Consider the following 23,979-nt stretch of genomic DNA (forward strand, 5'->3'; position numbering starts at 1 on the left):
ACTTATTGTTTAGTATCTAAGCCTAGATCTTGAAGACGCCTAGTCATCAACATCCACCCCACTAATTGAGACAGAAGTGATCTTTTGTACCTAAACCTATCTCGTATTGACTTAAAGTCCACAAATGGTCAGCTAACTTGCTATTGAAACAAGGAAAACACGCAACTCAGACCAAGATGAGCAGTGTTAACTTAATCACTTGCTACACAACATCTGTCTTCAAAAAAAATATTTATTTGTTGTCCATGTTGATAACCTTTAGGTGATCGTCCGAGCCCGCCGTTTAAACACCAGTCGGTTGTGGTCTGCCTCGTTGTGCAGATCTCTGCAATTAAATTAATTTATAGTGTACTTAACAATTAACCTGTGATGTTACATAAAATCCTGTGTTTTGTTGCTCTGGCCATAGCCGTGACTGCTCAAGATCGTAAGTAACCGGTTTTTTGCTATTATTATCTGAACTTGTCTACTTGATGTTTTAAATTCGCGAATATCAGTTTTAATGTTTGGTCAAATGTTGATCAGAATAAGTTAATAACAACAGTGGGTTAAGAGATAAAAAGTCGCAGTATCTTACGTATTAAGTATTTACTAAACAGATGTGAGATATGTTTTTTAAATGGAATTATGGAAAATTTGAAACAAGATAGAAAACAAGTTTTAGATTAATGACTAGACCGTTAACATTGTGATTACAAATGTTCATGTAACTGTTAAGGAATCAATTAACTAAGTAATAAGCATTAACATAAATGACTTGCTGCGGTATTTCCCCTCATCAGAGTAAAGGAAAAACGAATGACAAAAACAGAGAAACAGGAATGATACAAAAGAAGATATCTTAAAGATCAAAGTTCACACCTGATACGATCGTGTGTAGAACATGTTGTTTATCCTCGTATTCCTCGCTAGACGGAATATTATCCAAAGTTAACTTTGATGATTATTTTGGATAAAAGAATAGTGAACTTAAATAAAATTCGAATAAATTCTCACTAATTTCAGGTCTATTGATTATGGGTGTTCTAATTTCAGGGAAATGCAACAATGACGTCGCGTGCATCCCACTCGTATCATGCTCGGGGCTGAACAGCCAGCTGCAGAACGGCAGGACTGAAGAGCTGGTCGTGCTGCTGAGGAAGCTGCACTGCGGCTTCGATCACGACGACCCTAAGGTACTTACTTAATACTTTATAATAGAGTGTATTTTTTCAACGTAATAGTCGGGACGCGTCCGCGGCTTTGCTCCGTGGTCATTAGCGCTAGAAAGCTGAAATTTGTCATGAATACATAAATCATGCATGGCAACAGAACGGTAAAATATAAAATACAAAAAAATTATTACCATACTAAATGGATTTTTGGTCTTTCTAAACCAATTTTGATAAAGTGAATATTTTCGGAAATAATCGCTCCGAAAGAAAACAAAAGAAAAAAGTCTTTTCTTCTTAGTAAAAAGACGTACAATGCGCTGCGAAGGTACTCCCTTATGCTTGTAATATGCAGGATACTTACTAATAGCCCCCATTATACTAGACTACGTTGAAGAGTACGTATATCTGGGTCAAATAATGTCTTTCTAGGACCAGATGGACAAAGAAATTGAAAAAAGAATATCATCCGGCTGGAGCATAGCTGCATGGTCACTCAAACAGATCATGAAAATTACAACAAACAACGGATAAAAAGCAAAACATTCAACACATGTGTCCTTCCGTGTCTAATTTACAGATGCGAAACTTGGACTCTCACTTAAAAACAAAGGGATAAACTTGCAAATTGCTAGAGAGCTATGGAGAGGAGCATGCTCCATGTAAAATTGCAGGATAGAAGCCGCAGCTCTGACATAAGATCCACAACAAAAGTAACAGATATCCTCACCCACATAGACATGCAAAAATGGTGGTGGGCAGGCCACGCTATAAGATGCAAGACAGAGGAAAGGGGAGCCAGACTTTTTTTTTTTGGCCAAGATCGCAAGACCCACAATTAACACGATAGAAAGATGAAATAATACGTACAGTCAAAGAGAATTTGAAATAGAGGTGTATTGTCAAAGAAAACTTTGTAGCGACGTAAATTTACTGCCATCTTTCGACACATAATTAAACATTTTAGAACGCCATTTGACTTTGATCCTTATTCTTAATATTCTTTCACTGATATGTGCTCAGTTTGTTAAATATCAAAAAGTGGCGCCAACTTACCGGGCACTACCTAAAGGTTATGGCGCCATCGCTCGAGACGATGATGCCTTTGGCTTTTGATCTGTTAGATGGCGCCACTTTTTGATATTTAACTAATTGAACACATAACAGTGAAAGAATAAGGATCAAACAACAAACATGTTCAGAATAAAGGGCTATATAAATAAAGAAATAGCCCCCGTTTACCCTATTCTGACAGAATGGTAACTAGAGAACACTGAGCAAGGCCCGACATGCTCTTGGCCGATTTTTAATAACCTACAATATATATATACATAAATACGATGTAAATAGGTAGTTCATAGGTACTGAGCAACTTTTACTATGGGACCAACCCCGAAATCGCGAAAAAAAATTACTCTTCCATAGAAAATGTCAACATCAGACCAGCCAAAATGTATGAAACAGCAATATTTTTTTTGTGATATCGGGGTTGGGCCTATAATATATTCACATCGTAAAATATTACATGTTATAAGAAAACACTGTAAGTAGGTACTATTTATTAATCGACTTGAGCATCGAAAATAAGGAAGCTTTGGGTCGCTGTGATTTTGGTCACACTTTGTAAATATTAGTTTCCGACCGTGTGGTAATATGATCCGGATTTTTATAATCCGGCTTAAAAACGGGATTATAAAAAGAATCGCAATTCGTCGGGATTTTATTCAGCATTTTATGAGTAGGTTAGGTATGAGTATATTATCTGCTTTTTCCAGTGGCGGATTTGCAGTATTGGCCGCCCTTAGCTCCAGGCCTTGTAGTAACTACTAGCCGCCCCTTTCTCAGCACCATATAGACCATCATATAGACTGCCGCCCCTAGTGTCCTACCGAACTAGGCCCGGGCCTGCAGGGCCTAAGAGCAAATCTGCCACTGGATTTTTCGAAGCTAACCGGAGCAATTTGAGAATTATTTATTCCTCGTTTTGTATACCGATACTGAAGAATTCAAGAAAAGACTTAATAAGACGAAATATCATAGGCACGAATATGGTGATATGGATATTTTTTACATTCAGTAACCCGTAACTTGTAAGATAGCTAAACCTACTGATGAACAACGTAACAATGGTATGAATGAATGAATTGTCCCTCGGAATGCATCATTTGGTGTTGAGGAACTTTACTTCTGATGACCATGAAATTCAACAACGTCGCTTGCATCTTACTCATCGTATCGTGCTCTTGAGCTTTAATCACGAAAATCAACAAACTTGCATTAACATGACAAACATGAATAACGATACGAACATGTAGACAATTAAACAAACAGTATCACAGTTCAGTGTTAAAACTGAGCAAACCGAATTGAGGAAACACCAATAGCTAAGACATTACAAGTATTATAACTAACGACTGCCTGATTATTGCTAAGTACACTGATATTGTTATGAGCTGGGCGCATTTCTCGAACGGTATCCTAATATTATTAGCAAAGAGAATTTGAAATAGAGGTGTATTGTCAAAGAAAACTATGAAGCCACGTAAATTTATATAGATTTAGAACGCCATTTGACTTCGATCCTTATTTTTTCATTAATATGTGTAAAATTTGTTAAATATCAAAAAGTGGCGCCATCTTACTGGGCACAACCTAAAGGTTATGGCGCCATCGCTCGAAACCATGTCGCTATACTTTTGGCCTTTGATCTATTAGATGGCGCCATTTTAGGATATTTAACAAAGAGGGAATATTACGCCAAACTCAACGTAGGGGGCTAAAGTTTTTAATCATGTGTCAAAAGATGGCAATAAATTTGTTCTGGCTATAAATTTTTTTGACCATCCACCTCTATTTCAAATTATCTTTGTTATTAGTGGATCACCATGGTAACCCAAAGGACTTGACAGGGGCCCATTTCTCGAACGGTATTAGACTATTCTTATTAGTCCATGAACTGTCAAGTCGTATGGGTTACCATGACAACACACTAATAATATTAGACTAATACCGTTCGAGAAATGGGCGCCTGGGGCACTAGGGTCTAATATTATTAGTGTGTTGCCATGATAACCCATACTATTTGACAGTTCGTGGACTGTGGCCCAAGACAATGAACAAAGATTAGGGGGGGCGAAGTACGCCTACCTTGAATATAGCAAAAACTGCTTATAGAATACTAGTAATATTACTATTAGCTTGCAGTTTTATTAGTAGTAGTAGTATGACTTGTATTCTATAAGCAGTTTTCGATATATTAAAGGTAAGCGCACTTAAGACGGCTAGGCGCACTTCGACCCCCTCCCCTTTAGTCATCTAAAGGAGTGCAGGTTAAAAAGCTGAAATAGATGTTGCTGTAGCAACGGCTGCCTAGCGTAGTCAGTAGTAACCCTGCCTATGAAGCAGGGGGTCGCGGGTTCGTATCCTGGTAAGGGCATTTATTTGTGTGTTCATCACGAATATTTTACCTGAGTTATGGAGTTTTCTATACATGTCGATTTCAAGTATTTATATACTATATACCTACATATGTATTGTATTTATCGTCATCTAGTACCCATAACACAAGCCTGTGGGACTAGGTTCATTTGTGTACGATTGCCCAACATTATTTATTTATTTAGTAGCGCTTACAGAAGTTATCATAGACATAACTACCGATCGTTCGATGATTCATCAAATTTCTACGGAATACAATAAAATTCATATTTATTTCCTGTATACTTAGAGGAATTCTCTAGTAGCATCATAAATGCCAAACATAATCGTTCTACAGATAACCCTAAAGTCAAAGTATCGCCATACCGGAATCGTTTCATCGTATAAATAATCAGTCTTTATGTAGTGGAGTAGTCTTTGGTATTTCTATACTGTAAATTATGTTTAGCGCACTCTTTAAATAAATATTGAACTATTAAAACAAACATTGAACACTTCATTGTACAAAAACTACCCCTTAATGTCGACAGAATGTTTCTTGACTCTATTTCTAACTATCACTCACACATTCAAACAGTCGTACTGGGATCCTTGTAGTAGACAATTTGGCACAGCGTGAGTAGGCTTCAATAGCGTTGCGGTATGTACGTGGAAATACATGCAAGAGGATGTGGGTTCGAGACTCATTATTTTTTTTTTGTTATCAGTATTATCAAGTACCTATTATTAATAAATTATTTTATGAGAAATATGAGCGTTTTTCCATAAAAATATTAAAAATCTGATTCTCGCACATCATGATATTTTTGGGTTCTTTCAACTCAGAATCACTAGCATAATCAATCCTCGTGCTATAAAAACCCGAAAATTTGTATTGAAATTTTAGTTTTACACTGAAATTTCTTTCACACTAAAATGTGACGTAATGGTATGGATATTTTAGGATATCTTTTTTTAATGCTAAGGTGGAGAAGATTCTAAGTAGAATGAACCTAAGAAAGTCCAAATTTGTAAGTCAGATTTTCCGGTATTTTTTTCAAAAAAAAAAACGCTGTTTTCCCTTACTGCCCAGCCTTTAAAAAAATAGGTACTATTTTACAGTAGAATTAAAACTTTTTTTTACGATACATTTAATTAAATTACAGTGAGTTACAAAATTGCATGGCCTTCTATTTATAACCATTATAAAAAGAAATGAGATATTTACCATGTTTGTTTATATTATTGATTTCCCGATAATTTGACACAACTAGAAGTTTCACACAATGCCTAGGGATAGAAAATTATTTATTTATTGTCAATTTCATTCAACGGATCACATCATATCCAATTTATGTGTTTATGTATTGCATTGTTTTCTACCTAGTTGGTTATTAAATTCTGTTACTGCAATAATCTTTATGTACATAAAATATACCAACGAAAGTTTAATAAAGTATATATATAAAATAATAAGTAAAATGAAGTACACAAAATCAGGAATCACATATGACAATATCATTCAAAATCGCCTCCTCTGGCTTTGACACAGGCCCTGAAACGACGAGGCCAGTCATCAATAGCGGCACGCACGATTGTCATGTCTAATTCCGTCACTGTCTTAACTATGGCCCGCTTGAGGGAGTTAAGATTTGTGTGGGGTTTAGCACAGGCTTTCTCCTCAATAACCTGCTATATGGCATAATCCAGGGGGTTAAGGTCCGGGCTGGAGGACGGCCAGTCTTCGTGGGCAATAAAGTCAATTTTGTTCCTTCGAAACCAGGCTTGAGTTGTTTTTGCCTTATGTGCAGGAGCTGAGTCTTGTTCAAAGATCCATGGCTGGTTTTGAAATAGGGTGTGGCTTAAGGGCTTCACTATTGGTTCGAGAACGGTTTCCAGTTTCCGGTTTTCACACCTTTTTCACAGAAATGAATCTGTGTTAGCCCTGAGTATGACACACCCAAAATCATGTTTGGCGGGTGCCCACATTTGTGCAACGCAATAGGGTTGTTTCCATCTACAAATCTTAGGGCATAATTGTATCCCAATAAATTCTTTTGGATTATAAGAACACGTTAAACTACTTTTAGGGGACCTGTTATGACCATATTTTTGTAAATATTGAATTTAAAATATCTTTTGGCACACGTCACGTGACCAAACTCGAAACGTCATTGAAGATTCTGATGACGTCACAACTCTCGGATTGACACTGTTGACAGTTAGGCGATTAACAACAAATGACAAATATCAGTTGACAGTTCGTATCTTCTACGTGTGTATGTATAAACTGTGACGTCACACAATTTTCAAAGAGCGTTTTGGGCGCGAAAGCATCAGTCAAACTATATTTTGTTAATTTAACATATTTAAAGCCGTTTTTAGTATAAAAGCTGAATTTTAAGGCAACTTTCAGTTAATATAGAAAGTAATACAAGCGTTTCAAAAAATTGGAATACGATTCTCTTTTAGGCCCCAATTCATTATAGATACGACGAGATAAGCGTTATGTGTGGTATATAATTATAGCTCACAAATCCACCACATTATTTCATTTTTTATTTTTTCGGTAGCATTTGTTTTAACGGGAATAAAGAGGTTGCAAATCGAGTAACAGAACTTCAGAACAGATATCATTTGATATTTACCAGTCGCTTTTCGGTGAAGGAAAACATCGTGAGGAAACTGGACTAATCCCAACAAGGCTTAGTTTTACCCTCTGGGTTGGAAGGTCAGATGGCAGTGGCTTTCGTAAAAACTAGTGCCTACGCCAAATCTTGGGATTAGTTGTCAAAGCGGACCCCAGGCTCCATTGAGCCGTGGCAATATGCTGGGACAACGCTAGGAAGAAAGAAAGAAATCGAGTAACAGAACTTAGTAACCAACTAGGTATAATAGTTATGATGTAAATGTCCATATCATGTTGGAGTCATATATTAGCCAACTAATTATTCAAGATCAATACACTTAGCTCCCTTAGGTATTCGCCTAAGTACAATCTCGGGCAAAATTGAGTTTTATAAAAATGAACTAGTTTCTAGGTCATATTTTCTATGAATTGGTCATTTTTGTAGACTCCAATTACAGTTACACTTTTCCTGGTTTTTCGCGGACCAGAATATCGATGATTTTTGTAACTTGATTTAGACGTTGCTATCATTTTCAATCCAAAAACACATAAAATCACAATTCAGAACATGCGGCAGCGTTGTTTTCTATCAAGTACGTCAAGCACCAGGGCGGCTACCGGGAAAATCGAAATTCGTCAATTTCGGGCATTTTTCTCTGTCACTCTAATTACGTCTTAGTGAGAGTAAAAGAGAAAGATCCCCGCAATTTGCGAATTTAGGTTTTCGCAGTAGGCCCCCAGGTCCTGTCAAGTTTCAGCAGTGTTGCCAGGCGAGCGGAAGAGAATTATCGTACTTGAGTGTCAATATTATTGTACCGTTGAAAAAAATATCGTACGCCAATCAAAAAGGCAGCCCCTAAAAATGTCTAGCAAAATAAGCTTAAATTTCCAATTAATAATTAAAAAAAAGACAATTTTCGTCTAAATTGCGCAAAAAATCTGTTTATGTTTGTGTATTTTTGGGATAGACTCAAACGGTATACAGGAAATTGAGACATTTTAAACTTTAAACTTACACCAAGGAGCCGAACACCCAAAATATACTAATTTTAGCCTATTTCTGAGAGAAAGTGTCATATTTTGCTTCAAATTACTAGACTTTTAAGGTGGCATCATCCAAGGGCTGAAATTATAGTACTTTAGTGTACGATAATGCTCTTTGGAACATTATGTCATACCGGGGCCCAAATTATCGTACATGTACGACAATTATCGTACGCCTGGTCACACTGAGTGTCAGTGTCGACAGAGTCAGCTAAAAACGCGTCAAACATCGCAACGTCGCGCCGATGGCCGTCCGAAGCATGGAGTGGCAACGCCGCAATGTATTTGTACACGACATTTGTCACACACACATGAGTAAAATTTATAAAAATATCACGTTGATTATTGCATGATTTCTGTATGAAACAAAGTTTTTCTATTAATTTAGCGCAAATGAATATTCGAAAGTAGATAGATGCGCAACTATTTATGTAATAATATTGTGTAATTAATTAATAAATAGCGATTGTTTTTTGTATGAAAATCGAACCACCTTAAAGCGTTTTAAAATGATTTATGCGCACGGCAATATATATATCAACAACATAATTGAAGGGAGAGTTGAAGCAAGGAGACGGAGGGGGAGACCAAGGAGAACCTACATAGAGCAAGTAAAGGAAAAACTCACCGTCGTGTCGTATCAGGCTGTCAAGGAGAAGGCAGAGGACCGACACACATGGAAATCGCTCCACCGACGGCACCGACAAGAGTCTAACTCTTAAATATATGATGATGATGATGCGCACGGCAATAATGATCGATGGTGCATATAGGTGAAACTTTATATATATTGCCATTTAAAAATCATAAATTATATATTTATTTGTAAATATAGGTTTTCACAGATCATACAAATGTAAATAAGAAGGTATCACTATGCTTAGCCATTAGGCATACAAATATTGCAATAAAAAAATAAAAAAACTTTACAATATTAATTACCTAATTTACCTATAAGTTTGGAGAAGAAAAATCTAACGATTGAAAGACGAACGATGAAAAATGTAATTTCAGGAAGCCATTATTTCGACTTCTCTCGTATCGCATGTAGGTTCTCGACTTCTCTCGTACAGCCCTATTAACTTTGCGCTTTCTTTGCTAATAGTATGAAGGATTCCTAGTTACTATTATTTAGTTTATATAATTTATAGTATGTATTATACAACGTATACATATATATATGTATTTTGTTACCTATGTATGTTGAATCTTAGATAAGCTTTTGTGTTATTCTGTTAACAGTACCTAGTAGTAGCTAATAGCACCGCCCACAATCTCTCTGCTTTACCTTAAGGTTGACTGGTAGAGAATGCCTTTTGGTATTAAGTCCGCCTTTTGTACGATAAGTTTTCTTTTGTGCAATAAAGTTTAAATAAATAATTAATATATTTCCAGGTATGCTGTCCCCCCGAGTTCCAAACGGAGAGCCAGCCAAACAGAATAGGCGTCGGTTTCACTGGCTCTGCGGCACCCGGCAGCTTCCCAGACCCTACTTCCAGTGGCGATTCTGACAGCTTGCTGCCCAACAACAAAGTGTGCGGCATACAAACTAACGACAGGATTGTAGGTAGGTGTTTATACTGTTTATTTATAATGTTTATTGCACAAAAACAATCATAATCGCAACAAAAACAATGAAATAAACGAAAAAGTAATTGAAAACTTCTATTTTTTTATAGGTGGAGAGCAAACGGAATTAGATGAGCACCCGTGGACGGCGCTGCTTCGATACGACAAACGTAAGTTATTTGGTACAAAACCACAAAAAAACGAATAGGAAAATTGCAGACTTTTAATATGACCTCTATTAATTATCTCGGATTTTTGACCCGGCTCGCTCAGCCTCTAGCCGCCCAGAGGCCTATTAACTAAGATCTCCCATTCCATTCCACAGGGCTGTTTTTTAATCACCTGCAATAATTTACGGGTGAATATATAGGTCATACTGAGCAACTGTTACTATGGGACCAACCCCGAAATCGCGAAAAAAAAAATGACTTTCCCATACAAAATATCAATATCAGCCAAAATGTATGAAACAAACACCCAATTTTTTTTGTGTTTTCGGGGTTGCTCCCATGGTGAAAGTTACTCAGTACGACCCGCCCATTCACCCGTAAATTATTGCAGGTGACTACAAAAAATCTGTATTTTGAATCTTCATTTTGACAAATCAAATTTCATTTGTCTTGGCAAGTTTAAAGGTCTGGGCTGGTAAAGCTTAGAAAGCTTGGAGCCAAGTTCGACAGCCAAATCCCTAGAATTGGCGCAGTAAAACATTTTCAAAAAAAGCGACAGCCATCTTGCAGCCTAAAGTGGAAACTAGTCCTTAGGCCTTATTATTTTGAACTGTGAACTGGGGTTTGAACTCACGACGTCCGGTTTAGTAGCCTTTTCTACATGTTTGACTATCAGTGCAGTCAGCTACTGAGGGGCCTACAGCAAAAACCAAAAATCGTTATTTCGTTATTTGCCCCTCTTTGCCATTCGTGCGATAGAGAGGCAGATATCGAATAACGTCCTCTGATAACCTAACCTAAGCATGATAGCCTAAGTTACATTTTTGGAAATACAGCCTTACCTTAAATTTTATATTTTCCAGCCCGAGGATCGGGCTTCTACTGCGGCGGTGTGTTGATATCCTCTCGGTATGTCATGACTGCCGCGCACTGCGTGAAGGGCGCGGATCTGCCACACAACTGGAGATTGTTAGTTTTTGCACATTATGTAATTACTTATACAAATAAAATAAAAATTTTCAGAAAATAGTCCAACTATATAAAATTAATTTCCTGAAGCTTTATACAAACGTATACCTTTACAAATTAAAAAAAAAACATTAGCGTAATGCAATCTACTCGTAGCGTGCTATTTTGTAAACTTTACACGCGACGCGAACAATTTGGTAGACATATGTACTTGTTTGCCTAAGTTGCATAACCTAGTAAGTAAGTAAATATTCTTTATTGCACCAATAGGAATAAAAGATACATTTTACAAGTAAAACTAAAAAATAAATTTTAAACGCAAATATAACTAGGTGACAACAGGCGGTCTTACCGCTAAAAAGCGATCTCTTCCAGACAAGCCTCGTAACTTTATAAATAATTTGGAACTTTCTTTTATTTTTATAAGTTAGTTCAAAACTCGAGTTCTATTTGTACTTATACAAGTAGGGACGCGGGCATTTACGAGTTCAAAATAAGCAAAAAATATTTTAAAAATGTAGGTCTCAAGTCCGTCTCGGAGAATGGAACACGTCCAGCACCACAGACTGCTACGGCGGCGAATGCCACTCCGAAATCCAGGACGTGCCGGTGGAGCAAGTCATCGCTCACGAGAACTACGACCCCAACAACACCAACCAGCATGACGATATCGCCCTGCTAAGGCTGGCCAGGAAAGTGCAATTTACAGGTACGAGAAGTTTAGAAAGTTCTAAGTTATACGATCCACGTATATATACTACTAGCAACACTTTCCCTACGCTTATCGTGAGCAGCGGGTCTTCCTGAGCCTTGTTGCAATGCACGACCGTTGATATTGGGCTGTAACCGAGCGCGCTAGTTGACGTATTCGGCGCTCAAAGGGCAGGGCTATAACCACTAAAATCGAAGTTCGTCAATTTATTAAGTATTTAGTATGGATTGGGCAGGAGTGGTTGGGGGAACTGACAGAACGGTTTAGTCTTATGTATCTTTCAGTAGGAGTAGCAGAGAAAGCGTTATTATTGTTTTTTTTTTTTTATTCCCCACCGTAAATTTTAGTATGGTTTATGGTGGGCAACAAATAAGACGACCAAATTACGTAGGTTGTTTTTGGTATGTTGACAGAAATGTTAAAACGTGTTTTTAATTTTGTTGCATTGCGTATGTTTAGGGCGTGGGCGTACGCGACGCGGTACCATCTATGGAAGTGGCCAATCAACCTATCACATATACTTTTTTAAACTATATTTCCATAGACAATGTTAAGCGGGAAATTGTAAATTTAAAAAGAAAGTGAATGTTTTCCCACCAAACATTGTCTATGGAAATACCGGTTTTAAAATTATATGTCATTAGGCCACTACTTTGTTACAAATTTGTCTATTGCAAATCTTATCTAGTGACCTATGTATAACCCTTACACCCCTTATAGCCTTAGAATAAAATTTATGAATTCTCAGTGAACAGTGTTAAGGGAGAATTTATGATGTATTCATATACTTATTATTCATTAAGGTATTTTTTTTTGTATTCTGTGCCATAAAGTTTAAATAAATAATAATAAAGTCGACGACTGCGCCTAAAATAAAGCTCATTGTCGGAGTACCTAGTCGTAAGTAACATTTTTAATTTGCATTACAGACTTTATCAAGCCAATTTGCCTACCGTCGACGGATGCCCTGAGAACCAACACTTTTGAAGACTACGATATGGAGGTCGCAGGCTGGGGTAAAACTGAAACACGTAAGTTTAGCCTTATATATGTACCGACTCGCCCCGGCTTCGCATGGGAAAACCTTAAAAAATTATACTCCTAAACTAAACCTTCCTCAAGAATCACTCTATTGATAGGAGAAAAATATTGCATGAATATTCGTTCAGTCGTTTTTGAGTTTATCGCGAACATACTGACAGACACACGCGGCGTGGGACTTTGTTTTATAACGTGTAGCAAAGCTATATTTAGACGAAGCCAGTAACGCTGTCGCCAGCCTAAAGATAAGCCAGCACCACTGGTGGGAATAGACAAGCGCTCTATTCGCGCCAGTGTTGACTTGTTTTGAAAAACTGTTTACAGTACATATGGTGCTACTTTATAGCACTAGTGCATAAATTAGCATATTACGTTACTGTGTCGAACATTTAAAGGGCCATATGTACTGTAAAACGTTGTACGATACATGTGCAAATAGGTAATTCGTAACTCGTGTCGATTTAAATGAAAATGAAAATGAAAAATGAAAATGAATGAAAATGAAAATATTTAATTCAGACACCAAGTATCCATATTTTTGTCTACAAGACTGTGTTAGTAAAATAACAAGAAAAATCTTAAAAATAAAGTTAACATTAATGTTAGTGGAACACATAATGCTCATTGGATCTAACATGCATTGTCATCCAGTGAGTTATAAGAGGGCTATCCACCCTTTCCGCAATCACCCTCAGGAGAGTGTTGGTGCTGCCCCGCACGCGGTCCCACAGGGACGCCACCCTCTTACGCAGCACTGCGTGGAAGCCGTCTGTGCTCCACTCAGCGAACATTGCTGACGCGCTGCAGCGCCAGGGCAGCCCCAATAAACCCCTGAAAGCGTTGTTGTACTGGACACGCAGAGCACTAAAGGTTTTTTGGGTGTAGTTGCTCCACAGGTTGCACGTGTACAGGTTATGGCGGTAGGTTTTAAATAATGTAATTTTTACCTCACGGGAACAGCGAGCAAACCTGCGTGACAACATGTTACCCCTAACCGATAGTGCTCTGCGTTCTCTCTCCAGGTCTTCATTATCTTTTAGAGTGTCTGCTCTACTCCCTTTAGTCGTGTTTTAATTTATCGCCACTCGTTTCGAATTTCCTATTTTTCTCACTTGTATCGTAATGTACTATTTCAACACACTTGCTCAAAACGACGTTTTTATTCCACCGATTTTTGACTCATAATCCTAGATATTAAAAACACGCGTGCTTTTTCAGTATATTATAATACTCGTGCTGTTCAACTGATCTGATGATGGAGCCGGAAGACAAGAACTAGAACTTCATGATGGAACATCGTATCATAGCTGTGTTTGGATTTGTTAGAAAAGTCTTGTAATGAACTTTAACCACGATAAGGTTTCAAGGTCTGATGATGAAGCCGGAAGATAGGCACTAGCATTCCATGATGGAATATCGTATCATAGTCGTGTTTGCACTTGTGAGAAAGGTCACGTAATGGACTTTGAACACGATCAGGTTCCAAAGGTTGTAACAAACCTATTATATATTGACTTTGAAGTTTTTCAGTTATCTCAAATATATCCTGAGCAAAGAGAACAGCTTGGCCGCGAAATGCTAAAAGCGTGTTTTCTAGTGTTTTTTAAACTGTTAAATAATTTATTTACAATCTCAATATACTTTTTTAAATGCCACTTTTTTATAATGAATGGTTCCATGGGCGCCGCCACGATTACTTTCAGGGAGGTGCATGATAAATGGAGTAGAAGAATCGATGCAGTCATTTACTTTTCTTGTGTTAGTTCCGAGTTTTGCTATCAAAATCATTGCAGACTTATATTGGTCCAACTCTAATGCTGGTGCAGACGCGTAAAAGACATGAATTTTATTTTATATATTATCTTTCCTGCCAGGCGGGTGCAAGTGCACCCCCTTGCACCCCGCTGCCGGCGCCCATGAATGGTTCATTTTCTATCCATTTAACTAAATTTTGTTATAATATTCAACATGTGTCAAGTACCTACCCAATTTAGTCGAGTAATATTTTTTTTAACCAACTATTGGGTGTTTCAAATGTTAGTTCAAAGAGGTTTTATCACACCAAACATAATTTGTAGATTAAATTATCTCGTAAATTTCATTAATGAATAAACACAAAATTTTATCGATTTTATATCTATCCGTCGAATAGAAATACGAAAATATTAGCTTTTTAATTTTTTTTTAATTGGATGTTTGTCGATTTCGTTCGCGCCTTTACATTGCGCGCGCATTGGAACCGTGCGTAAAAAAAAAAAAACGTGCCAGCCATTTTCAGTATTTATCATAAATTTGGAATAGTTTGGCATGTTTTTAGTTTATATATTGACGAAAATGTCATTTTAAAGCATTGAAAATGAAGAACACATAAAATTGACGCTGCCAGTAATACTAATAGAGGCAAGAGCCGAGAACGATAGCCTTTTACCATCAAAATCGGGTGAAAAATAATTGGCGGCATATGAAACTTTTGTCCAATGGAAAATCAGCATAAACGCCCAGTCTTTCTTGGAAAACGTGCTGGAAGCTTACTTCAATGAACTCCCAGATCGCTTTGGTGCAATTATTCGATGTTAAAACTGTAAGCCACCATTTTGAAAATTGTACGTACTTTTACTGTTTTGACAAAATAAATCTAATTTATAAGTTTTGTTTTTTCCTCGCAAGTGTGTTGAAAAACGTCGTATGAGACGCGTGTGCTCTGGCCATTACACACATCGGCTTTCTTATTGCGCGCTCGCTTGTAGCTCGCGCGCACAATATCGCCCCGTGTGTGATGTCCAACTTACCATTGTATCATAATGAATGGTAATGATCGTTTATTTTTTCAAACCTTGAGATGAAGCGCAGGTTGGCATATGCCTACCCAATAGCAAAGATAATTTGAAAAGCCACACTATCGCCATCATACCGGGCATCTTAGGCCAAAGTTTATGCCGCCATCGCTTGAAACGATGCCGCCATACCTTTGGCCTTTGACCTATTAGATGGCGCTACTTTTTGATATTTAACAAATTTAACACATATCGGTGAAATAATAAGGATCAAAGTAAAATGGCGTTCTAAAAATTTTAATCATGTGTCGAAAGATGGCAGTAAATTTACTGTGGCTACAAAGTTTTCTTTGACAATCCACCTCTATTTCAAATTCTCTTTGCCAATAGGGAGCGTGCATGAACTGTAGACGGCAGCACAGATGCCATGAATCTAGTAGTCAGACCAAGACAAGTTGGCAGCCCAGACAGTACAAGTTTTATTTTAAACGTCAAACTTCTCTGAAATTAAGACGTTTACTTAACACTTGCACACAGGCTGGGCTATGAAAATCGCTGCCAACTTATCTTGGGCTGACTCTAGGTATAAGGGTATAACAGACTCTAGGCATGAGCGGTGGGGGAAAGGACCGAACGGGATAGCTTTATGTATCTTTCAGTATGAGTAGCAGAGAAAGCGCTATTATTGTTTGTCCTTGTCTCATTTTTTCATTCCCCACCGTACATATTTTTTATTATGGTTTATGGTGGGCAACAAAAAACTCGACCAAATTACTTAAGCTGTATTTCGTATGTTGTCAGGAATTTTAAAACGTGTTTATAATTTTGGCGCATTGAGTGTGTTCTGAGGGCCTACCGCGAACAACGGTCGACGTGTTGCCTCTCTCTCGCACTTGTAAATTCGTATGTAAGTGTGACACGGAAGCAACACATCGAACGTGGTTCGCAGTAAGCCCCCTGTCCCTCACGGGCGCACGCTAAGCATTAATATCATGTTTCCGTTTTTAAATTTAAGCCACTAGATGGCAGACCCTAGGTACAATGCGAAATAGAGCCAGCTTTTAGTGTAGGGGGCAGCACCTGCATAGAAGCGTGAATTGTTTTCTCTTTCGATTCAGGTGACGAGATGGCAGACCCTCCAACAAGCACGGTCTCTATAGGTACATACCTAATTTATATCTATGAGATTAGGTTTAGATTAGATTAGGTTGTCTTTAATAAATCCCACACAAATTGTGCGTTGCAATATCAGCTTCACTTAGGTGCCGCTGATATTTCAACGGCACGTTTAATTATTTTCATCGATAAGTTCAGCCGTAAAAAAAACTAAAAAAAAACCAGAAACGTGCTGTGAATACCAGACTCACTAGATGGCGCTGAAACGACAGCCACACGTTTTGGTTTTGATTATTATTATTAAATTTTACGGTCATCCAGCATCATCTTCTAATACTACCACAGAATAAATAATAGTAGAAACCATACAGAAATGACGCTTCCTACTATGGAAGGTGGAGGTAAGGAATACAATCTCCATAGGCAGAACTGTTGTAAGTGTCCAGCTATAGTTCCAAATCTCTCCGAGTAGCGCTAGAGTAGCTAAGAACCTAGGCGTATTGACGGAATGAATCGCGCTGTCTATGATTTGTTTTTTCAAATATTCTAGGTACTGTAGCGCCACCTATTTAAGATTTTTTGACGGACACTTTTTGGTACATGGAGATTGTATTCCTTACCTCCACCTTCGATACTTCCTACAAAACCGAAGTTTGACGGCGATTCAGGGATGAATCATGCTGACCATTTCTAATGCATGGCACTATCCCTTTCGGCTATTTATGGTTGTCGAAATTCAACTCGGTATCTTATCTGTGGTCGTGCACGCATAGGGCTTCAAGTTGTGCCAACCCTAATAATTGCTCGAAGCAATGCTGAGCCGAAAGGAGCCGAGAGTACCCGAAAAGAGGGGTGTCGCCCCACTGGTGCTGCAAAGCACCTACCTAATTTATCTTTAAACGTTAAGTATTTATTTTTCTTTTATGTTTCCAGGTTCAGAATCGGACGTCAAACTAAAAGTCCGCGTACCAGTGGTCACCATGTCCGAATGCTCCCAAGTGTTCCGACCCGTCGGCCGGCGCATCATCAACAAGCAGATCTGCGCGGGCGGCGTCGCCGGCCGGGACTCCTGCCGCGGCGACTCCGGCGGCGCGCTCATGGGCCGAGTGCCGACTGTGGACAACTGGATAGCTGTGGGCGTTGTTTCCTACGGACCCTCGCCTTGCGGGACCGCTGGCTGGCCGGGCGTCTACACTCGTGTGGGCGCGTACTTTGACTGGATCGTAAGCAAACTGAGGCCTTAAGACTGATGTTAGGTCAGGGATCTCCAAACTTTTTGGTTATGGCCAGGCCTTTGGCCCGCTTTCTTTTAGCTGGAATCTGTCGCCGTTTAAGCTCTGCACAGTCGTTGAAGTGAAGTGACAATGTAATGTTGGCAGTATCACTTCCATAATTACCACTGCAAAATATGTGCAGCTAGCTTGCTCCGTCTCAATGGTCCTTGCCTATCCGCTTCGTTCCCGTGGGCCGTAGTTTGGAGGCCCGTTTTAGGTTATGTTGTAAGAGTATACTCATTGCGGTTGTGCCATTTAAAACCGACGTAGGTTTTTTCTGGTCATGTTTGCCTAGTACTTATGTATTTATTACTTATAGAAGACCTGGCAGTGGCGTAGCGTGCCTTGGCGGGGCCCCGTATAAAAATTTGTTTAGGGGCCCTTAGGAAGGGTAAAGATTTCTCACAATAACGCACGTTGGGGCCCCCGTGGCCCGAGGGCCCCGTATAATTGATACGGCAGATACGGCGGTAGCTACGCCCCTGAGACCTGGCTTAAATAGATGTTAAGGTACCTACGTGTTAAAAAAAAACAGAAGATTCAACCTAAAGCAGGACAATCTCATTTATATTTTACATTAAATTAAGGAATTGCTCTGTTAATAAGGTAAAAAAAAAAACAATAAAAATACCGTATATTTAATTTGATTTTTTATTTAAATAAGTTACTAATGTAAATAATATACCGTTTTTTATTTATTTATGTCCCTCACTAATCACAACTCATGTTATTAGCCAGCACCTTGCGACTCTCGATCCAAAATAGTTACTTTTACAAAATGTTTATCGAAACACTAGGAATGATTCAATAATTACGATACTACAATTAAAATTATGGCCTTCGACGCATAGGTCGATTTACATATTTCTTTATAGCAAATGATCTGGGTATCGTTATTTAAGAAGAGGCAAATGAAATTAATGATAATTAAAATCAGAAAAACCAATCTACTAACAAATTAATGGCACTTAAGTACCAGTAATTGACACCTATTTGTGTAACAAAGTCAGGTAATAATAATTAAGTATACAATGTTACTCTATAAGAACTCTAAATAAATGTAAATCGACGCTGACAGTTTAGCCTCTTCTTAAAGTGCAATAAGGAACGTGCATGAACTGTAGGGGGCAGCACTGGAGCCCCTGTTTATTAGCGCGAAGTGTAAATGTCAAGTTCCGATGCAGGCGAGACCCGCCAACGCGCACGGTCCCTATACCACATTTGAAAGTAGACTATTAACGAAGCGCTTAAATAGTAGTATACTCAATACTGTATATAATATATTTTAAATACTGATAAACCCTTGGCACATTATAATAAATGTTTGTACTACACCGATATTGGTTGGCCTCAAGAACTTTGTCCCATTATAACAAAAGTTAACTTACTTACAATATATTGTTAGTAAATGTTTATAATATGAATAATACAAATACATTCAAAAATGTAAAAAAGAAAGTGAAAATACAAAGTAATAAAATATGTTGAGATTCTTAGAAACTTTCATACTTAAATCTATTTTAATGGAATGCAATCCAATGGAATGTAGAAATACTAGAAAAGTAAATATGAGTTTAAAGCAAATAATTAGGATACAGTGTGAAAAAATCCTAAATTATATAAATCAAGAATTTATTAGGATATGGTGTAAAAATAATCCTACAAAAGAGATAAGTATAGCAAACCTAATCTATTCTAGCTGCAAGAGATTCACTTGAATGATTGTCCATCACACAACTAAGAAACTCAATATGTTTAAATATTTCGCTAACAGACATTTGAGTTTTTTTAAAGGTAAGCATTTGACCACAATCTCACCTGATGGTAAGTGCCGATGCAGTCTACGATGGAACGTGATTACCTAAAAGATATCTATTCACTCTCGATAAGAAAAGATCCAAGTTATAGTGGACTGGGAATATATGAATGCCTAAGTTAGTGGATGATTTAAAGTATTAGATGCTCCAGTTATAAGACGCCCTGCCATTGAGAGATATCATTAGGGCAATTATTTATAGAAATATAATTACCTAGAACACATTTTGTCCTTATCCATCCTATAGTCTGTTTTGTAGCATTAGAATGCGGTAAGCGTTTTGACGTGTCTTTTTATTGATAAACACTTTTGAAAATTAGTCACAACAAATATGTAACAATTAAAAAACATAATATACTATCTAAATTCTTGGTCGATAACTCGGTCTCCCCGCAGGCGTTATAACGACTAGTAAAACCTCTCGACCAATGAAACTGAGGCATCAAAATTGTTTATCTTTATTCTAATGCTAAAAAAAATTATATCAGTTTTGTCATTTTTGTTAAAAATGGATAAAACATATTGATGGATGAGGAAGTAAGAATAAAGTATTTCAGATACATGATTAGGCTCAATCTTAAGGTTGGAAATTTAGGCCAAACAGCCAAAAGAAGTACAGGACAGACTAGATCGTAAAATGCCATACGCCTGCCGACAATATCCCAAAGTAAACCCATGGGATATCAAAGGAACAAGACAAAAAGTAAGTGTGAATATGATTTTACAGCCTAACATACTTGAAATGTTGAAAATATATTATTGACATAATCGTCTAGTGGCCCACCATACAAGAAAAACCGGTAAAGTGCGAGTAGGACTCGCCCACTGAGGGTTCCGTACAAATTTACCTTTTTTTTTTTTTACTTATTTCGTTTTCAGATTTTCTGTACTTGTAGTGTAAAACGATATTGCATGCCAAATTTCATAATTCTAGGTCAAAGGGAAGTACCCTATAAATTGTTCCTTTGAGAATGTCGAAATATAAGTTTTTTGCGGAATAAACGGCCGTATCTTTGTTTTAAGTTAACTTAGAAGTTTCATTTTTTTACAGCTTCAAGGGAATGTAGACTTGAGTATATGTATTTCAACTCGATAACTCCATGCGTTCTCGAGATAAAGCGTCTTGCAGACAGAAAAACGGACAAACATCAAAGTGATCCTATAAGGGTTCCGTTTTTTCCTTTTGAGGTATGGAATCCTAAAAATTGGCAGGCATATTGAATATGTTTCGTTTTACAATCAAACGAAACAACTCAAAAGCAACTCTGTTCCATTAAATAATGATTTAAATTAAATTTCATTGGAGGTAATTTGTACTAGTATTAGTACCGTGGGACACTAGAGGTTAAAATAGTTTATGTGACCTTTACTCATCTATCAGTACCTATGTAGATTCTAATATTTTTTTGTTAAGAGGCAGCTGCTATCTCCAAACCAACATTAGCATCCTGTGGTATAGCTGGCTCCTCCTCCTCAATCACTTCCTCGTGTTCTCCAGCTTCTTCATTCTGCACTTCAGCTTTTTCTTCAGTTGGAGAATGTACTTCATTGGTTCCGTTGAGATCACCGTTCATCTTAGGTCCATTAGTTAGGAATTCCTGTAGCTTTTTACCAAAGTCTGGGTCCATTTCTGTGACTCCGGAAAGTAGTCTGTCTTTTTCGTCTCCAGTCCAAGTTGGATACCATTCGTTGAATAACTTTATCTGTAAAAGAATATTAATGAATGTCATTTTGATTGCAGAATGATTTCTAAAGTTGGGGTAACATAAAAAAAGAAAACAGTTTGAACTCAATCAATTTTCCATAAAAATCTGTGTATTAGTCAAATATTAGTATTAATTATATCAGATGTAGTCAATAATCCTTTGCCATCATATTGTCATGGAAACGCACGAACATGTCTTGCTATTTCAGTCAGTCTCGATACAAAAAGTACTGAGGTTGATTGAAGTAATTGAAGGGTACTAGGCAACAATACAATATGGTAGGGCCACTAACAACTTAGCTAGACAACTAAAATGGGCATACAGAATCCATGGAGGAGACGCCCCAATCTCTTTGTACTCAGATGGTTTTTTTATTTATTATATAATTTATTGCACTGGAAATAAATTGTACAAAATGTAGAATTGATGGAAAAAGAGAAAGGAACAAAAGGCTACTTACATTAAGTAGCATCTGAAACATGCTTAATAAGAGCTTTAAAAAGGTGACAAGCTCTTTAAACTCATGGTCCATCATAATCAATCCTTCACTCACAAGTTAAATGCAGATACTGTTTACTAACACAAACCTATGCAAGATTTTATTATTATGGTTACAGGAACCTCTTTCAAATGTGGTTAATCTAAACAGCATAGTGAAGTCAACTTACTCTGCATTGAAACAAGCTGACAGGCTTGTCCTCACAAGACAAGGCTGCAAGGGTGGCAGCAAGCTGGTCCGCCTTGCCTCCTGATGCTGCAGCCAACACTGGCAGGAAGTCCTCACGCTGTAGCTCACTGAACTCTCCAAACCACTGCAGGAGGTACCGCAACTGAGCCTCCGATGTTAAACCCGGAGCTGACATCCTTCTTGCCAATGGTCTATGCTCACCTGAAGTTTTTAAAATTATGTTAGGTTTTTCAGCCATTCTTTTTATAAACATAGACAATAAAAAAAATTATGTGTTCTAGACTGCTCTGTCAACTCTGTCAAGGTAAACTTGACTGGGTTGTTTCCACGAACAATTGAATAATGCAATAGAAAACGAGTCTAGACTGTGATTAGTAGTAATTAAAGCACAAGACAAATGAATCATAACAAGAATGTGATAAACATTAATTATCATTGCCAAAACTATTGTAAACGTCTTACAGTCCGGCGTCACAGACAAGCACACTGCTGAGTTGACAATAAAGCTCATGGTTTTATTTTTAATCGGTGGTTTAACACGAGCACTGAGATGTGAATCTAAAGCGAAACTGAAATTAAACTTTCTATGATCACTGCGCCTACTCGACTGCATCCAAGCAAGGTTAACCACCTAGCATTTAATTTCACCTTTCAACTCGGTTATATCACACGCGAGCATCACTTTCTAACCATTGATTAAAATTACCATAATTCTGCGAAGATTACGAGATGAAACGTATGTTTTTATGTAATATGTGTAACTGTTTGTACCTGTTACGTTCACTGGACTACAAGTATCACAACAAATGTTAAAAACAAAACTGGAACGACAAATATGAATCACACGTCACTGTTATTTAGTAAAATTAACAATAATTTACGGAATGTAAACAACAGAGTACACTCTCGTGTTGAAAGTTGTAATTTTTTTTTCTTTATTTCGCTCCAGTCCCGTCACTTTGTCTTGGTATGAGTTAGTGTTGTGCTATCTATCAAGGTCTCTTACATATCGATAGTTTTTCATTCGAAAGTTAAGTTAGTAAATATTGAGACCTTATAATATTTATGTAATATAATCATTTAGTTTTTAGGGTTCCGTACCCAAAGTGTAAAACTGGACCCTATTACTAAGATTCCGCTGTCCCAACGTCCGTCTGTCACCAGGCTGTGTCTTATGAACCGTGATAGTTAGACAGTTGAAATGTTCACAGATGTTGTATTTCTGTTGCTGCTATAACAGTAAATACTAAAAAACAGAATAAAATAAATATTTGGGAGGGCTCCCACACCCATACAACAACCGTGATACGGAACCCTTCGTGCGCGAGTCCGATTCGCACTTGGCTGGTTTTTAATGTTAAATAAAGTTTAGTAACATATTTCTGTAGCTCCTGTTAATGGTCCCTTAACCACTGACGTTTTTTTTATTTTCATTAACACTGACGTACGAATCACATTCGTCTGTTTTCAATAGTTGCTCTATTTTTTTTTTATTTACATTGATTGTTATGTTATTAGGTAATAAATATAGTATAGTCCTCCTCATCGATTTCGATGACGGCGACCTCAGCAATTACGGATTACGCCGATTATGGGCCCTAATGTGGCTGGCCAGGCCGAACTTGGTCTTAAAGACTCTTTTGCAGGTGTTACAATACATATCTAATCTAATATAAAAACTATAAAAAGCAATTTTTATTACAAAGAATAATATTTATTTGACAAAAGTCTTACATGTACTGACAACGCGCTCATATATTTAAATAAAAACCAGCCAAGAGCATCTCAGGCCATGCTCAGAGTAGGGTTCCGTAGTTACTCTTCCATCACAATAAGCTAAACTGGAGCTTAAAGTATAGTAGATTGTAAACCAAGGGTGAACTGTGAATGTACAGTCAGCGTC

The 23,979-nt window shown here is 37.5% G+C and overlaps 2 protein-coding genes across 4 annotated transcripts; one reads left to right on the forward strand and one right to left on the reverse strand.

Annotated features, from left to right (window-relative positions):
* The first annotated feature begins 119 nt into the window (after positions 1 to 119).
* On the forward strand, positions 120 to 18,508 carry LOC133528345 (CLIP domain-containing serine protease HP8-like). 2 transcript variants are annotated; one of them, XM_061865702.1, is made up of 9 exons: positions 120 to 427; positions 1,036 to 1,175; positions 9,637 to 9,808; positions 9,921 to 9,980; positions 10,844 to 10,949; positions 11,471 to 11,658; positions 12,591 to 12,692; positions 16,595 to 16,636; positions 17,526 to 18,508. In XM_061865702.1, exons 1-9 carry the CDS (start codon positions 370 to 372, stop codon positions 17,834 to 17,836), a joined length of 1,179 nt encoding a protein of 392 aa, XP_061721686.1. In that variant the 5' UTR covers positions 120 to 369; the 3' UTR covers positions 17,837 to 18,508. The 2 variants fall into 2 exon arrangements, with proteins under 2 accessions (XP_061721686.1, XP_061721687.1); XM_061865703.1 differs by lacking the exon at positions 16,595 to 16,636 and having other exon boundaries at positions 123 to 427.
* On the reverse strand, positions 18,504 to 23,038 carry LOC133528346 (uncharacterized protein C14orf119). 2 transcript variants are annotated; one of them, XM_061865705.1, is made up of 3 exons: positions 22,848 to 23,038; positions 22,057 to 22,277; positions 18,504 to 21,385 (listed from the first exon to the last, which is right to left on the reverse strand). In XM_061865705.1, the coding sequence occupies exons 2-3, from the start codon at positions 22,249 to 22,251 to the stop codon at positions 21,092 to 21,094; spliced, it is 489 nt and encodes a 162-aa protein (XP_061721689.1). In that variant the 5' UTR covers positions 22,252 to 22,277; positions 22,848 to 23,038; the 3' UTR covers positions 18,504 to 21,091. The 2 variants fall into 2 exon arrangements, with proteins under 2 accessions (XP_061721689.1, XP_061721688.1); XM_061865704.1 differs by lacking the exon at positions 22,848 to 23,038 and adding an exon at positions 22,539 to 22,692.
* Positions 23,039 to 23,979: the final 941 nt, after the last annotated feature.

The sequence above is a fragment of the Cydia pomonella genome, chromosome 19, assembly GCF_033807575.1.
Source record: "Cydia pomonella isolate Wapato2018A chromosome 19, ilCydPomo1, whole genome shotgun sequence".
Taxonomy (NCBI): Eukaryota; Metazoa; Arthropoda; class Insecta; order Lepidoptera; family Tortricidae; genus Cydia; species Cydia pomonella.

What these genes read in the sequence shown, in the direction of transcription:
- LOC133528345 (XM_061865702.1), top strand. Translation starts at nt 370, where the DNA reads ATGTTACATAAAATCCTGTGTTTTGTTGCTCTGGCCATAGCCGTGACT. An exon ending in AGCCGTGACTGCTCAAGATC is followed by an intron (nt 428 to 1,035) that starts GTAAGTAACCGG and finishes TTCTAATTTCAG; the next exon opens with GGAAATGCAACAATGACGTC. An exon ending in CAGGAAAGTGCAATTTACAG is followed by an intron (nt 11,659 to 12,590) that starts GTACGAGAAGTT and finishes TTTGCATTACAG; the next exon opens with ACTTTATCAAGCCAATTTGC.
- LOC133528346 (XM_061865704.1), bottom strand. Translation starts at nt 22,689, where the DNA reads ATGCAGTCGAGTAGGCGCAGTGATCATAGAAAGTTTAATTTCAGTTTC. An exon ending in CTTGTCTGTGACGCCGGACT is followed by an intron (nt 22,278 to 22,538) that starts GTAAGACGTTTA and finishes TAAAAACTTCAG; the next exon opens with GTGAGCATAGACCATTGGCA. An exon ending in TCAGCTTGTTTCAATGCAGA is followed by an intron (nt 21,386 to 22,056) that starts GTAAGTTGACTT and finishes ATTCTTTTACAG; the next exon opens with ATAAAGTTATTCAACGAATG.